Source organism: Schistocerca serialis, chromosome 11 (assembly GCF_023864345.2).
Source record: "Schistocerca serialis cubense isolate TAMUIC-IGC-003099 chromosome 11, iqSchSeri2.2, whole genome shotgun sequence".
In the NCBI taxonomy this organism is placed as follows: Eukaryota; Metazoa; Arthropoda; class Insecta; order Orthoptera; family Acrididae; genus Schistocerca; species Schistocerca serialis.
The window spans coordinates 84,889,859-84,906,268 of NC_064648.1; the positions used below are offsets into that span (position 1 = coordinate 84,889,859).

General features: G+C 44.6%; 1 protein-coding gene across 1 annotated transcript in view; it reads left to right on the plus strand.

Annotated features, from left to right (window-relative positions):
- The window catches only part of LOC126426480 (uncharacterized), a 138,436-nt gene that overhangs the window by 41,345 nt on the left and 80,681 nt on the right, over positions 1-16,410 (plus strand). Inside the window, exon 3 of the mRNA XM_050088391.1 lies at positions 7,852-8,030. Coding sequence (XP_049944348.1) covers positions 7,852-8,030 — 179 coding nt within the window. The remainder of the gene's footprint in view (positions 1-7,851; positions 8,031-16,410) is intronic.

Sequence of the window (16,410 nt, forward strand, 5' to 3'; positions counted from 1 at the left end):
GTTAAGTATGAAAACAGAGAGAACATTACACATTGTGAGGTGAAATTTACTGGCAAAACAGTACAGTCTTAATATAACATTAGTGTGTGTGTCTGTGTGTGATCGTGCACTTACGAAAGTTTGGAATATGATGTTCATTGGCAAAAAATAGATACTGCACTGTAACTAGTTGAAAAACTATTTCACACCTATGTCATCTTGCACTTTTCATTTCCACCATTTCCACCTGTCATATTTTTAAATTTACCACCAGCTGCGAGCTTAAATTTATTAAATTCTGTGCCACGTGGCATCATAAGTATTTTAAAATTTCTCCCATCCTCCAAGTTTACAACATCATGAGTTCTAAGTCTTTGATGGTGACATGTGCATGTGTTAAGGTCACTGATGATGTCATGCATTGAAGATCAGTGTTCTCATGTGACACCACCATGTTTCAAGAGCAGCCAACCTGTTCTGGATAGTACACTACACATCAACTACGACTCTGCATGAATGGCATACATCAGGTGCTGCTATAAATAGCATCAGACATTGACATCTTGGGTTGTCGGGTGTTCTGCCGGATATCAGCGTCGTACTTGCACGATATTTCGGTCACGTAGCTCGTAACCTTCATCAGGTGCGACCTTGTTCTGCCGGATATCAGCGTCGTACTTGCACGATATTTCGGTCACGTAACTCGTAACCTTCATCAGGTGCGACCTGATGAAGGTTATGAGCTATGTGACCGAAATATCGTGCAAGTACGACGCTGATATCCGGCAGAACACCCGACAACCCAAGATGTCATTAGATCGCCGGGAAAGCCTGAAGAGTTACGGCATCAGACATTGTCTATGACTTTTAAGATTAGGCCGTATAGACGGCATGTAGAGGCGGTGTAGGTTGGCTGTTTGTCAATTCAGAAACATCGTTTTTGTCATTTCGTAAGATGGAGGTGTCCACGGCTTACTCATCACGAGTATGTGGAGGATAGGGACAGACTGTTGAAATAACCATCCTGGCTTAGGTTCATGGTGCCCTGAATGAGTGAATCAAAGTCATGTTGCGGAAACCACACGCAAAACATTACATAAGCACGTTCAACCTGAGAACACACTCCACACACACTGAACATTAAACGCTTAACTGGAAAGTCGGTGCCCAGAGTGCCTTGATCATCTGAGGATAGGCTGTCCACTTTCTGTGTCGCTTGTTCCATTGAAGATGCGTATTTTTACTTGCTGCCGTAGGCAACGGCCTTTCGCAATGCATCCGACTCGAAATGTGCAATCTATGCAGGTGCCTTCTCGTCGATCATTCGCTAATTGGTTGAGAAGGACCTGCAGTCAGTGAGAGCAGATATTTACGTTGGGTTTGAAACCCACTGTTACTGACTCGAAGTGACAGTCGTCTCTGGTCCTGACGGCTAGGGTGTTTATTCGACAACTATTCTCAGGCGGTGCTACATCAGTGTGAGTGGTACATCATTCCTTGTAGACACTCTGACAGTCCGAAATGATACACGAAGAAACTGGATGACTTTATTTCTGACCTTGGTCATATGCATGTCCCAAGACAATAGTACGTCCACCCACATTAGTATGCTCATTGCATACAGTCGACTCGCTCAAACAAACCGCGATTGACACCTCACTGCCACCACCAACGTGAGCGGTGGAGCGTCACGTGACCACCTGGTACAAGTTCTGCGCCACCTGCAGCAATCCAAAGCAACCAATGTACTTCATGAAGGCGGTGAATAACATTCAGTCCAGAGAGCTTATTTCGTGCTTTGATGCACGTGCTTTTGACAATTTGAGACATGCACTTTTCGACTACACTTAATTAATCTAAAAGTAAGCAGCTGGTTGGAAATTTCGTTATGGTGGCCGACCTGATATACACAGATTTCGTTCGTTTTTAATTTCACTCAGAAATTTTGTACCATTATCAGACATTGTACAGAGTCAGCGCACATGATTACTGTACACCTCCGCAGCCCTGGTCAGTGTTTCTGGCATATGTAGGGAGCGATGTTCGATTTCCGATACTGGCAGGGATCTTTTCCTTGTTAGAGAACAAGAACAGGGTGTACCCAGCCTCATGAAAGCCGAGAGCTGGGAGCGTGGCGTGCTGACCCCATGATCCTCAGTTCCACATCCAGGCGCGCCATTAGTAGAAGATGACACAGTAGTTCTTCAATTTCCATTGGCCCATCAGGGATGGAACACGGCGTCTGTCATTATTGTTAGCGACATTTGTGTATGGATGTTGCCACCACAACTTTCACTGAATATCTACAAATCTCAAGTCCTAGATCATTTCAACATACTTTTACTCTGAAGCGCCAAAGAAACTGCTGTAGGCATGCGTATTCAAACACAGAGATATGTAAACAGGCAGAATACGGTGCTGCGGTCGGCAACCCCTATGTAGGATAACAAGTGTCTGGTGCAGTTGACAGATCGATTAATGCTATAACGACCGATGGCACACAACATCTTCGAGGTAACGATAAAGCGGGGATTTTCCCATACGACCATTTCACGAGTGTACCGTGAGTGTCAGGAATCCGGGGAAGCATCAAATCTCCGACATCGCTACGGCCGGAAAAAGATACTGCAAGAACGGAACCAACGACGACTGAAGAGAATCGTTCAACGTGACAGAAGTGCTACTCTTCCAGAAATTGCTGCAGATTTCGATGCTGGGCCATCAAGCAAGTCGTGCGAACCATTCAACATCATCGACATGGTCTTTCAGAGCCGACAAAAAGCTTTACGCTTCGCCTGGGCCCATCAATACCGACACTGGTCTGTTGACGACTGGAAACATGGTGCCTGGTCGGACGAGTCTCGTTTCAAATTGTATCGAGCGGATTGATGTGCACAGGTAGGGAGATAACCTCATGAATCCATGGACCCTGCACGTCAGCAGGAGGATGTTCAAGCTAGTGGAAGCTGTGTTATGCTGTGGGGCGTGTGTAGTTGGAGTGATTTGGGAGCTATGATACGTCTAGACACGACTCTGACAGGTGATATGTACGTAAGCATGCTGTCTGATTACCTGCTTCCACTCATTTCCATTGTGCATTCCTACGGTCTTGGACAATTCCAGCAGGCCAATGTGACACCCCACATGTCCTGATTTGCTACAGAGTGGCTCAAGGAAGACTCTTATAATTTTAAGCACTTCCACTGGTCACCATACTCCCCGAAATGGACATTATTGGCCATATCTGCGATGGCTTGCAACGTGCGTTGCGGCACTTCTGCATACTCGCCGGAGCTGTACACGATATTTTGCAGGTGTAACAGTTTCTATGGCTCTTCAGTGTATTTTATTATCACGAGGGAAACACTTGTTCTGCAGCTGATATTCATTTAATCGCATACTGGGTTTCGGCTTCGTATGCAGTAGTTCACCCATAGTCTAGGAGTAGCGTCGGTGGCCCTAGGTCCCAGGTTCTAACCCAGACATTGCTTGATTCTGTACTAAGAATAAATCTGTATTACAGTTGTGTCTGTCTGTTTGTCTGTTCGAACACGCTTCTCCAAAATTGCAAGATGAATTTTCCAGAATTCACAGGTAACTACTAGAGCATAGCTTGGGGCTCTGTGCAGGCTTTATTCCAACACCACCCCCCCCCCCCCCAAAGAAAAAAAAACCGTAACCGAAAGTTTTATTCTTACCAACCTGCTCGACTGATGTCGATGAAAACTGGTATGGAGACAACTAACTTTGAGGAAGAAGACAGGCTACAAGATACCTTTTGATTTAACAACATTGCGTGTCCTAAGGGAAAATATATTTTGTAACAGTTATTTACTCTTTGACTTTTGATCTTTATCATAATTGTCAAATTCTACTACTGGTTGATATGTGCTACATGATATGGTTAAAAGTAATTAATACAATGCGTAGATATTCTTAATTGTGTTTAATCCATACTTCGACACTATTTGTTGCGTAATGTACAGGTTATATAATGTATAGTTACTTCAACAGCAAAATTTATAGATGCATGCTCTTGCCCATGCTTCTCCATACACACGACTCACCAGCGACATTGCACGATGCAATGCACTGCTTACTGGGACGGCTTGGGAGAGGGACGAGCAGATGCACATCAAGAGCTAATCTTACCCAAACAGACGGACATGTGAGGGCAGATAATGTTATTGCACATACGATAACTTACTTACTCACCATCACTCATCATCACAAAACTACTGTTACGCAAGTACAACTATGGTAATAGCTATGTTTACCCTTCTACCTGCTGCTGACTTCAATACTGGGGCAGCCAGAACTGATGCATACCACAGCTGTGGTCTCCGGCTGCTGCCTTCTGGGTCATCATGAATGAGAAAACGGTTAAACAGCCATCCTTTCCCCTCCACTGGGTCATCATTGATGATCTAAAAACTACCATCTTCGCACCGACCAGTCGAGATGCATCTGGCTGACTCGTGAACACGTGCTGCAGTTTTGCTCGACTCACGGTGGATAACCAGGCATCTCGCACGGCAACTCGCATCTTGGATCACCATCAGCAGACCCTACATGAGTGTAGGATGGGCTGATCATCGAAAGCACTGAGTTGGGAGCTGGTAACGCCCTGTGGGCTACGCCTGCCGCGCCTGCTGCCGATGCCCGCTCTACATGCAGCTGAGGCACTGACCTGCGCCAGCAGCATCACGACACGCTGACGAGACATCAGCACCTCTTCACAGCATTGACACCTGCCACTGGCTGACCTCTCAGCTCTGAAAGAGCTGGGACCTGTTGTAAACGTTGCCTGGCAGAAACTGTAATGCTTTCTTCTGGACTTCTCCATCCATGCAGTGGACATCTCACCTTCACACTTCACAGGTTTTCCTGACTGCATTGTGTCCCAAGAGCTGAGCCATAACACCTCCGGCTAACTATTCTGAACTGTATCTGCAGTGATCCAGCATCTGGTTACCTGCGATTCGTGAAGACTGGAGCCAGAACCAGATCTCAGTATCACTTTCCTGCTCTCTATTGATCTATTAGATACTATGCGAGCCACTGTAAGGAACGACAGCAATGGGAGCGTGTACTACATCACACCTTTCATCTAACTCTTTCCTCTTGTATTTCCCTGATGTACCGTTACATCCATCATCTGTAGAATTTGACAACTGTCTTCTGTGAAACGCCTCATCCAGTGTGAGATTTTGTTAGTTTCTCGCATATCCATATTCACAGTGTAGCATGGGAGGAAAACATTCTGCATGTAGCAGACTTGTTGCTAATTGTTACAAAATTGTTTTTTAATTTCGACCTCGAATTTGTTCCAACTAGAAAGCTTCTCTTAATACACTCCTGGAAATTGAAATAAGAACACCGTGAATTCATTGTCCCAGGAAGGGGAAACTTTATTGACACATTCCTGGGGTCAGATACATCACATGATCACACTGACAGAACCACAGCCACATAGACACAGGCAACAGAGCATGCACAATGTCGGCACTAGTACAGTGTATATCCACCTTTCGCAGCAATGCAGGCTGCTATTCTCCCATGGAGACGATCGTAGAGATGCTGGATGTAGTCCTGTGGAACGGCTTGCCATGCCATTTCCACCTGGCGCCTCAGTTGGACCAGCGTTCGTGCTGGACGTGCAGACCGCGTGAGACGACGCTTCATCCAGTCCCAAACATGCTCAATGGGGGACAGATCCGGAGATCTTGCTGGCCAGGGTTGTTGACTTACACCTTCTAGAGCACGTTGGGTGGCACGGGATACATGCGGACGTGCATTGTGCTGTTGGAACAGCAAGTTCCCTTGCCGGTCTAGGAATGGTTGAACGATGGGTTCGATGACGGTTTGGATGTACCGTGCACTATTCAGTGTCCCCTCGACGATCACCAGTGGTGTACGGCCAGTGTAGTAGATCGCTCCCCACACCATGATGCCGGGTGTTGGCCCTGTGTGCCTCGGTCGTATGCAGTCCTGATTGTGGCGCTCACCTGCACGGCGCCAAACACGCATACGACCATCATTGGCACCAAGGCAGAAGCGACTCTCATCGCTGAAGACGACACGTTTCCATTCGTCCCTCCATTCACGCCTGTCGCGACACCACTGGAGGCGGGCTGCACGATGTTGGGGCGTGAGCGGAAGACGGCCTAACGGTGTGCGGGACCGTAGCCCAGCTTCATGGAGACGGTTGCGAATGGTCCTCGCCGATACCCCAGGAGCAACAGTGTCCTTAATTTGCTGGGAAGTGGCGGTGCGGTCCCCTACGGCACTGTGTAGGATCCTACGGTCTTGGCGTGCATCCGTGCGTCGCTACGATTCGGTCCCAGGTCGACTGGCACGTGCACCTTCCGCCGACCACTGGCGACAACATCGATGTACTGTGGAGACCTCACGCCCCACGTGTTGAGCAATTCGGCGGTACGTCCACCCGGCCTCCCGCATGCCCACTATATGCCCTCGCTCAAAGTCCGTCAACTGCACATACGGTTCACGTCCACGCTGTCGCGGCATGCTACCAGTGTTAAAGACTGCGATGGAGCTCCGTATGCCACGGCAAACTGGCTGACACTGACGGCGGCGGTGCACAAATGCTGCGCAGCTAGCGCCATTCGACGGCCAACACCGCGGTTCCGGGTGTGTCCGCTGTGCCGTGCGTGTGATCATTGCTTGTACAGCCCTCTCGCAGTGTCCGGAGCAAGTATGGTGGGTCTGACACACCGGTGTCAATGTGTTCTTTTTTCCATTTCCAGGAGTGTAGTATAACTACCAACTCTCTGGAACACTTTCATAGAAATTTAACCGTCATGTCGGTAAACACACAGTTAAATATGACACACCTGGGATTGCTTAGATGTAGGGGCGAGATGTTGTGTCACACATACACACACACACACACACACACACACACACACACACACACAACGTTTCCACACTCACACTTATATTACCACATCTAAACTGTGTACTGTTGTTCTGCAAAGGACATGTTAGCTAAAATAATGGTAGACACTGGAAGAGTATAATTATTCTGCAGCTTACACTTGACGCCTAAAACCTGGCTGTGGATTCTTAAATTATGCGCCAGAATGCTATTTCCATGTCCAAATTGTTCCGTAGCAGTACATATCATTACGCCTATCGCTGCCATTTATCCAGCACTGAACGAAGCTGTCACTGAGCAGGTAGCCTGAGGCACCGATCAGCACTCTTGACAATTCTAAATGTCGCGTTTTAGAATCGCCTAACTGACGAAAACTGTGTGTTTGCTCTTCCTCATCACGAAAGCTCAGGACTCCATCGTATTCAAACTGCACAAGGAAAAAGTGCCCATATCCTGAGGAAGTGGGATATATAATGAAAGTGCTAGGTGTGTCAGTGGCGTAGAGGAGCAGAGTGTGAGACATGTTGTGAAGAACTGCCTACACCATGTTTTTTAAGGTGGTCTGAACGACTTGCATCAAGTGACACTGAGTACCAAAGTCTGCTTCATCGAACTCAAATACTGACCGTGAGTACACTGTGTATGTTCCCTAAAGCCATACTGCAGTAATGATCCTTCTGCAGAAGAGCACATTCCATGTCCTGTCATAGTTTTAGATGAATGTGTGCACAGGCATTCTTGTATTTCCATAGAGACCGCTCAGCTTGCTAAAGACTCACATATCTCTCACAGTTTAGGCTGGAATAACTCAGTCTCATTCCTTGATTGGTCTCTAACGACCTATGATCTGGTCACCTCTGCCATAGGGAAATGTAAAATTTTGAGAGAGTACAATTAGAGTCTGTTCTGGCAAAAAATTAAATTTCAGATTATTATTTATTACGTCAGGTAACTCCATTTTATTTTGAAAGGTTCAACGACGTGGAATGGAACCTGGAGACGTTGTCAACCGATCATCGGAGGCAGCCTCTGCTCTCCCAGTTACTCCAGGCTGCTCGTCGCATCACGCAGGCCATAGTCTCCAGGAGTGACCTTGCCTATACATACAACAGGCATTTTTTTCGGAGTTACCAGTACTTGAACAAAACTGGTGAGTAGTTTGTTTGGAAGTATGCTATCAAGAAAATCTCATCTAAGGTGGTGAACATGTAGATGATGTGGTTGTGTCAGAGCAGATAACTGTGTCCTAATCAAAGTACCCTGAAAAAGTGAACTTAGATCTAAATAATAACCACACTGCACGAAGAAAGCAATATTTGATGATAACTGGGTAGCACATAAGGTACCTTTTATGCTTGATAATATTGCTTAGCATAAATATTGAAGAAAAACTATAATTGATGTCAAATAAGTATACTAGAGAAAAAATGTGAACCACCATAGGTGAGATACCACACCGACATCACAACACAGTGTATGGGGAATGGGGAGGCAGAGGGTCCACAAAGCCATCCAGCTATATCACATCCAGCTGAAGCCACTCATCAGATCCCACAAAGCTACCAAATTGCACGGATGTTGAATGCTACAATTCACACACTGGTCTCTGGCATTTTCTTTGATATTAATATCACATGATATGGGGGCCAGTCAAGGTGTCTAAGCACACCAGGGTGATCGTCATGGCATTAACATATCTATTCACTCATGAGAACATGACCGACGGTTTGGAAGATGGGAGTGTCCACAGTATACTCAACATAAAGGTCTGGAATACGTCCAGAATTAAATATTACTACACAACGTGATGTGGTCTAGACTACAAATAACTTTTCCACAAAGGTCTGACACATGATAGTTTACGACTCTCGTCCATTGTCGTTCTGGTGATATCAATGATGCAGAAAGGTCCTGTACGCTTCACCCTAAATTTGTAAAGGTTTTTAGGCGATCTTGTGCCCTGCTTGGCCCATCTGGAAATTTATCGAGACCTGCTGACACACACATTTTAGCAAGGAACAAGGATCTGCTAAATAACGTAAACACCATCAGAACAGACGACAAGAATTGAAAGAAAGTAAGAGTAGGCGACATGTCCCTACATATAATTTAACAAACGTTAAATCCATAGCGAATTTAAATACATTTTATTTATTTATTTATCCACCCATTTATTTCACCTGATAAGATTACGCCATTCATGCATTTTATAACATCTAAGCTGACGGTTTTAGTGACACAACATTACAATACACATAGCACGTGAGAGGTACATGATGATAATAATAACACTGATAACGAGAATAATGTTAACAGTAATGAGAGATATAGTAATGGATAGCTGCCATTTAAGATTTGCGTTATCCTTCCCTTTTTATGTTCTTATCGAAACTGGGTAATGACTGGCAACAGATATGTATGGCATCAGTGCAAAAGGAATATTGTGGGACAGAAGTTCCCTGGACACAGGAAGGGCAAGAAAGGTTAGCGTGTTATTAGTAGATGGAACAGAAGGTAGAAAACAGAAATAGACAGGGGTGAGAACTATGTTGATAGTGTTGACAATAAAGAGGAAATACTAGCTCACTGCCTGATGGAAGCAAGGTAAATGGGATATGCTGATGATAAGCTGATGATAACTGGTAAACCGTTAATCCCGTCTTGTATGCAGATCCGTTTTGGATAAGACGTAATTCACATGAAAGTTTGTTCCACAGCCGTACAGATGAAATGGAGAAGGAGATGGAGAAAGATATAGTGTTGTCCAAGGGTACAACCAATATGCAAAGTGCTGTACATATCTGATCTGGTATTTCAGTTATGGAAAAATGAAAGCTGTTTCATATACTAGTATAAGGAGAGCTGTTGTGGACATGAGTGACAATAAAACCAATGAAGCAAGTGGATCGTGTGGAAATGACATCACCTGTCTGGCGGAATCCATGTGATCTGAGCATAGGAAATTGGAATTTTTCACGTGTATCTTGTACACTCACTCATAATTAGCTCGAGACCCGTATATCTGTTGTGATTCTGGGACTATATGCACTTAAAAGACCCTAACAAATGGAAATGTTAGTCCAAGTTGCCTACACACATGGTTCTATGAAATGACCTTGAATGCATGACTTTGTCAAGATAGCACAGGCTTATCAACGTCATCATCAAGCCTGTCAGTGACCTGAAGCCACACTAACTCCATCTCCCTTCTCCAACCAATCACAGCCTAGCATTAAAGTGAAAAAGCCCACCAAAATCCAACATGGAAGATCAAATCCAATTGTTCTTTGCACCTCATAACTCATTTTCCCTCTCCCTCCCATTTCCCAGTCAACCACAGCTTACTATTAAAATGAAACAGCCAATTGAAATGTAAGACGGTGAAATTAGCCCACTTGTGGTTTGTACACCACCCACTCACACTCTCCCCCCCCCCCCCCCTCCTCTTTCTTCAGCCAATCCCAGACATATATTAAAATGAGATGTGAAAATGGCTCCAGTTCTGCAGTATTTGCGTACACATACATATCTCTCTATTTAATCACTGTAATGCACGAACGCACACACACACGCACACGCACACACACACACACACACACACACACACACACACACACACACGTTGTGTAATGAACGACTTCTATAAACACTGTACTTCCTCATCATTTAAATTCCATCTCACAAATATTTCCAATCTCTCTTTCCACTTCTGCCTCATTATTAAATTTCATCTCACATACATTTGTGTACAAATTTATTTACACACTTGTTACACAGGGGATGAAAGAAAAACCAAAAGCCATACATACACTCCTGGAAATTGAAATAAGAACACCGAGAATTCATTGTCCCAGGAAGGCGAAACTTTATTGACACATTCCTGGGGTCAGATACATCACATGATCACACTGACAGAACCACAGGCACATAGACACAGGCAACAGAGCATGCACAATGTCGGCACTAGTACAGTGTATATCCACCTTTCGCAGCAATGCAGGCTGCTATTCTCCCATGGAGACGATCGTAGAGATGCTGGATGTAGTCCTGTGGAACGGCTTGCCATGCCATTTCCACCTGGTGCCTCAGTTGGACCAGCGTTCTTGCTGGACGTGCAGACAGCGTGAGACGACGCTTCATCCAGTCCCAAACATGCTCAATGGGGGACAGATCCGGAAATCTTGCTGGCCAGGGTAGTTGACTTACACCTTCTAGAGCACGTTGGGTGGCACGGGATACATGCGGACGTGCATTGTCCTGTTGGAACAGCAAGTTCCCTTGCCGGTCTAGGAATGGTAGAACGATGGGTTCGATGACGGTTTGGATGTACCGTGCACTATTCAGTGTCCCCTCGGCGATCACCAGTGGTGTACGGCCAGTGTAGGAGATCGCTCCCCACACCATGATGCCGGGTGTTGGCCCTGTGTGCCTCGGTCGTATGCAGTCCTGATTGTGGCGCTCACCTGCACGGCGCCAAACACGCATACGACCATCATTGGCACCAAGGCAGAAGCGACTCTCATCGCTGAAGACGACACGTCTCCATTCGTCCCTCCATTCACGCCTGTCGCGACACCACTGGAGGCGGGCTGCACGATGTTGGGGCGTGAGCGGAAGACGGCCTAACGGTGTGCGGGACCGTAGCCCAGCTTCATGGAGCCGGTTGCGAATGGTCCTCGCCGATACCCCAGGAGCAACAGTGTCCCTAATTTGCTGGGAAGTGGCGGTGCGGTCCCCTACGGCACTGCGTAGGATCCTACGGTCTTGGCGTGCATCCGTGCGTCACTGCGGTCCGGTCCCAGGTCGACGGGCACGTGCACCTTCCGCCGACCACTGGCGACAACATCGATGTACTGTGGAGACCTCACGCCCCACGTGTTGAGCAATTCGGCGGTACGTCCACCCGGCCTCCCGCATGCGCACTATACGCACTCGCTCGAAGTCCGTCAACTGCACATACGGTTCACGTCCACGCTGTTGCGGCATGCTACCAGTGTTAAAGACTGCGATGGAGCTCCGTATGCCACGGCAAACTGGCTGACACTGACGGCGGCGGTGCACAAATGCTGCGCAGCTAGCGCCATTCGACGGCCAACACCGCGGTTCCTGGTGTGTCCGCTGTGCCGTGAGTGTGATCATTGCTTGTACAGCCCTCTCGCAGTGTCCGGAGCCAGTATGGTGGGTCTGACACACCGGTGTCAATGTGTTCTTTTTTCCATTTCCAGGAGTGTATATAAATTTTATTATAAATTTTTTTGGCACGAAAATTTGTCTTGTCATCGTGTAACACACAGTGTAAAATTATGAATGTACCTGTTGTCACCCACTTTGTTTAGAACATCATCTACTGCAAACTATATGTTTTTCAGTTTGAGTAAATATTAGAGACAACTGCATTAGACGTCCCAGTTTCGACTGCTCCATCTGCTTTCATAAATTCTAAATGGCATTGAATCGCTTTTTATAAACTAACTCTATAGGTACATTATGAATAATATATTCTTAATGTAAGAATGAACTGGCTTGTTTTACTGGAACAGAATAATTTCGATGTAAAATATATAATTGTACGTATCATACACTTAGAAAACAAGGAAATGTTCAGAAACTGGAAAGTACTTCCTCTGAACTTTTATCAAAGTTTCAGAGGAAGTACTTTATTAAACACTATTTCAGAGTAAACAAGGAACCACAAGAAACTTCTTTTATAGCTCCGATATTAATATTTATGTTCCTCCACCGCGTGATAGTTTATTTACATAAAGTAACACTTTTATGTAAACAATAGACACAATGACACATTAAAATTTTCTAAATAAATTGTGCCTGTGTTACTCACGCTTTCGAAATGTATCATGCACGTGGCGTAACTGCTCAGAAAGTTAGGTCCAGCACGACTAATAGTCGAAAACTTTGACGGCAGATATATCCTGCACTCTTTCAGACGAACTAGCACCGCTGCCTGGAATTTCGTGCGTCTCACACTCAGTATTGAATGGCGTCGCCATTGCATAACGTCGGCAGTCTCAAGGAGCGTTTACACATGTGCGTATAGTCGCTGCGCGGCTTTGCTTGCCCCACACGCAAGTAGAGAGCGTGAAGGTGTCTGCCTTTTCTGCCACAGGAGTGATTTCATTCACACCTGCGTTCACACTGGGCACCTCTACTTGCATGTGTGGCGAGCTACAGCCGCAGTTCTGGAGGCGCCCACAGGTGTAAACACGCCGTTACACTGCGTTCTGCGCTACCACTCTCACCCATATCCTCCGACTTACTTGACGTGGAATCCCTGAGTTCCTGTATTACAACAAGAAAAACATACAGATCCTATCATGCAGTACATTTTATACTCCACAATTTGCGATGACAGCGACTACTATGATGACAGTGACATTATTATGGTACAGTGTCAACTAAAAGTTTGTGTAGGGAGTCTTCCAGCTTTTATAAGGCGTTATTACGCTGAGTCACCTGAGAACTGCATGTTAGTCGGCAAGTTTTATGCTGTCGACACAAGCTACATATTTCGTTTTCGACATTTCCGAAGAATATTATCGAAGGCCTGGGATATCCCGAAAACTTAGTCTTAGGCGGCATATAAGCAGATCTGGCGCCCGCATCTCGTGGTCATGCGGTCTCGTTCTCGCTTCCCACGCCCGGGTTCCCTGGTTCGATTCCCGGCGGGGTCAGGGATTTTCTCTGCCTCGTGATGGCTGGGTGTTGTGTGATGTCCTTAGGTTAGTTAGGTTTAAGTAGTTCTAAGTTCTAGGGAACTGATGACCATAGATGTTAAGCCCTATAGTGCTCAGAGCCATTTAAATACTTTTTAACAGATCTGGCATCTCTCTGCCATCTTCACTGTGGTACAAAAAATTTTGCGGCAAAAGGTTTTTTCTGCTCTACAAGGAACATATAATAATCTTTACCATGCCACGCATGGCTTTGCAGTGCCCACAGATCTCTCCTGTAAAAAGGTGGTACTCCAGCTGAATGCTCTCTCAGTATGGTTCAGGTGCCAAATTTACGTGAGATCAGTCCACACATTTTGCATGATGCCTGTTTTAAGCACTGGAATGTTCTGCAAACGATCCATCATAAACTTGAAGCAATAATCGTAACTAACTATTCTAAACATTCAGCTGGAGAGAACATGCAGACAATTAACAACATGGTACAAGTGTTTACACTGGAGGGATGGAACAGAATACTAGCAAAGCTTATGAACGATGAGTTTTTGTTTTTCTCTGATGCAAGTGACTGGCACTCTATAGATTTGAGCCATGGCACATAACTTCCATGGATTATGTTTTGCGATATTTTAGACTAAGTGAGCAAAATGGAGATTAATTTCGTGTCTGAATCTGTATGTAGGTAGGAAAAGTGTGGATAAAATGCACTAACACTGAACTGCAGCACTAGCATGAGTCCACAACTTTGAACAAATATCGGTTGATGTATTGCAATATATAGCCAGAAAAATGGAATTTACACTCTGGTTTTCAATAGTGGGATTAATTTCCTGCATTTCAATAGCGCAAAATAGTTTCTTCTGTAGCACTTCAAGGATTTTATGTGTATGGAAGATAACATGAAGGAAATGGAATCTGATATGAACATACAACCTGTCACATAAGCTGATTCATAAATTCCGTTATACAGATCATTAATCATCAAAACATCTCTAGAGAAACAACAACTGTGTGATTACTGATATCATAACGTAAGAGTGAACAGGTTTTTCATGTGTTTTTAATCAGCATATCAGATACATCTTTACCCTTGTCAACTTTCAATGAAAGTTAAGGGAATTTTCGTTCTAAATTAGAAAGATTGTGCTAATATGCATGTCTCCAGTTGAAAACTTTGAGTGCTTTGACAGTCTGTGTCAGTGACATTACATTTTCCCAACCAATCCCAACATCTATAAGAGAAATAGGAAAGGTAGCTGATGAAAGCTTTCTGTACTGCTAAGCATATAAAATTCCTTTAAAATCCGACAACGAGCGGAACACAAGCGAATACTAGTGGAATGCAGTTCATTCATGTTCACCTACCGACAGAATTAGTTGCTCATTCATCCAAAATTCGATACATTCTGTAACAGAGGTACACTCATTTTTTGTTTTAAAGTGTTAGGTTAATCGGTGATGTTCAGCCTGCAGAGGTCTTCTACAACTCAAGACCCTCAGCTGCAACAGCTGACTGCGAGTTTTCTTCTGCTCGATGAGGAGGAGGTTATTAAACCACATATTCCCTGTGGGTACTGTACACTGAATGAAAAAAAAAACATGTCTTAGTGATTTCATGGATGTGAAACATGTATTACTGGTCTCTGCGTAAAGGAATGCATGCGCAAGGGAAGACTTCCTACTTTTTATTTATTTTGTTGTGCGTTACCGCTTGTGTCGAATTTTGGTGGAACGACTGTGCTCTCACTCCAACTACTAGCAGAAACTGCAATATTGAAACAAAGAAATGGAAGAGTAATGAGTGAAATACAGATAAAAATAATAAAATATAAAACACCAGAGTAATCGAATTATTTATTTGCAAGACTTACATACCCCCGTTGTAGAAAAGCTAAAATGATGTTGGTAGCTATGGTGATATAGCATTAATGTCTTCTGAAATCTCTGGTTTCACGTCAAACCCGTCTGTAACTTTTAGTGAGGAGTTTCCCAAAATTCCTTAATTAAAGTGTAGATTCTTGCTGAATCAGGGACTGCACATGCACGTTCCTATCTCGAGTTTTACCACCAAACCTATCCCGACAGAAGAGTCCTTATCTTTCTCTTCCTCATTTCCAAGAAAGTATGTGTGCTGTCACGTTATCTCCACCCTTTGAGAAGCAGGCAGCATTCTGTGCAGAATTTTAAGGGTAATCGTTGTGAACTGGATGAGAAAGTGAACACTTAGTTACATGCAAACCACATGATATTCGACACCCACAATGAATTTCAGAGGGTGAGATTTTCAGTCAGGTTTCTGAACAATCTGGGTGAATGAGCAATGACTTCTCTACATAGGTGACCATGAATGAACTGCATTCCATTAATATTCGCTTGTGTTCCCTCGTTGTCGGTTTTTGAAGGAATTTTATATCCTTAGCAGTAAAGAAAGCTTTCATCAGCTATCTTTCCTATTTCTCTTGTTGTTGTTGGCATTAAATTCAATGACCTCAAATGACTAGTTGTAGAGTCTGCGTTTAGAAACTGAATATGTAGGGGAGTGGTAGACCACAGGCTTCGTTTTAAGGAACTTAGGACTTTCTTAGGCGCCTGTTATCACGTTTTTGAAAGCAAACTTCGTCTGATTAATCAACACTTTCAACTCACTTTTTCGTCAGTCTGAATCTTTCCGTTGCAGACATCTGGTGAAGATAACTGTATCTCAGTACCAAAAATGCGACTTTAATACCATCCAAAATCATTGATGGTTGTTACCTGATTAATGTCAGTCACAAGCTGATAAGGAAACTGGAGACTTTATGGTAAAGAGAGACTAGACAGGCCTTGACGAAAACACAGAGT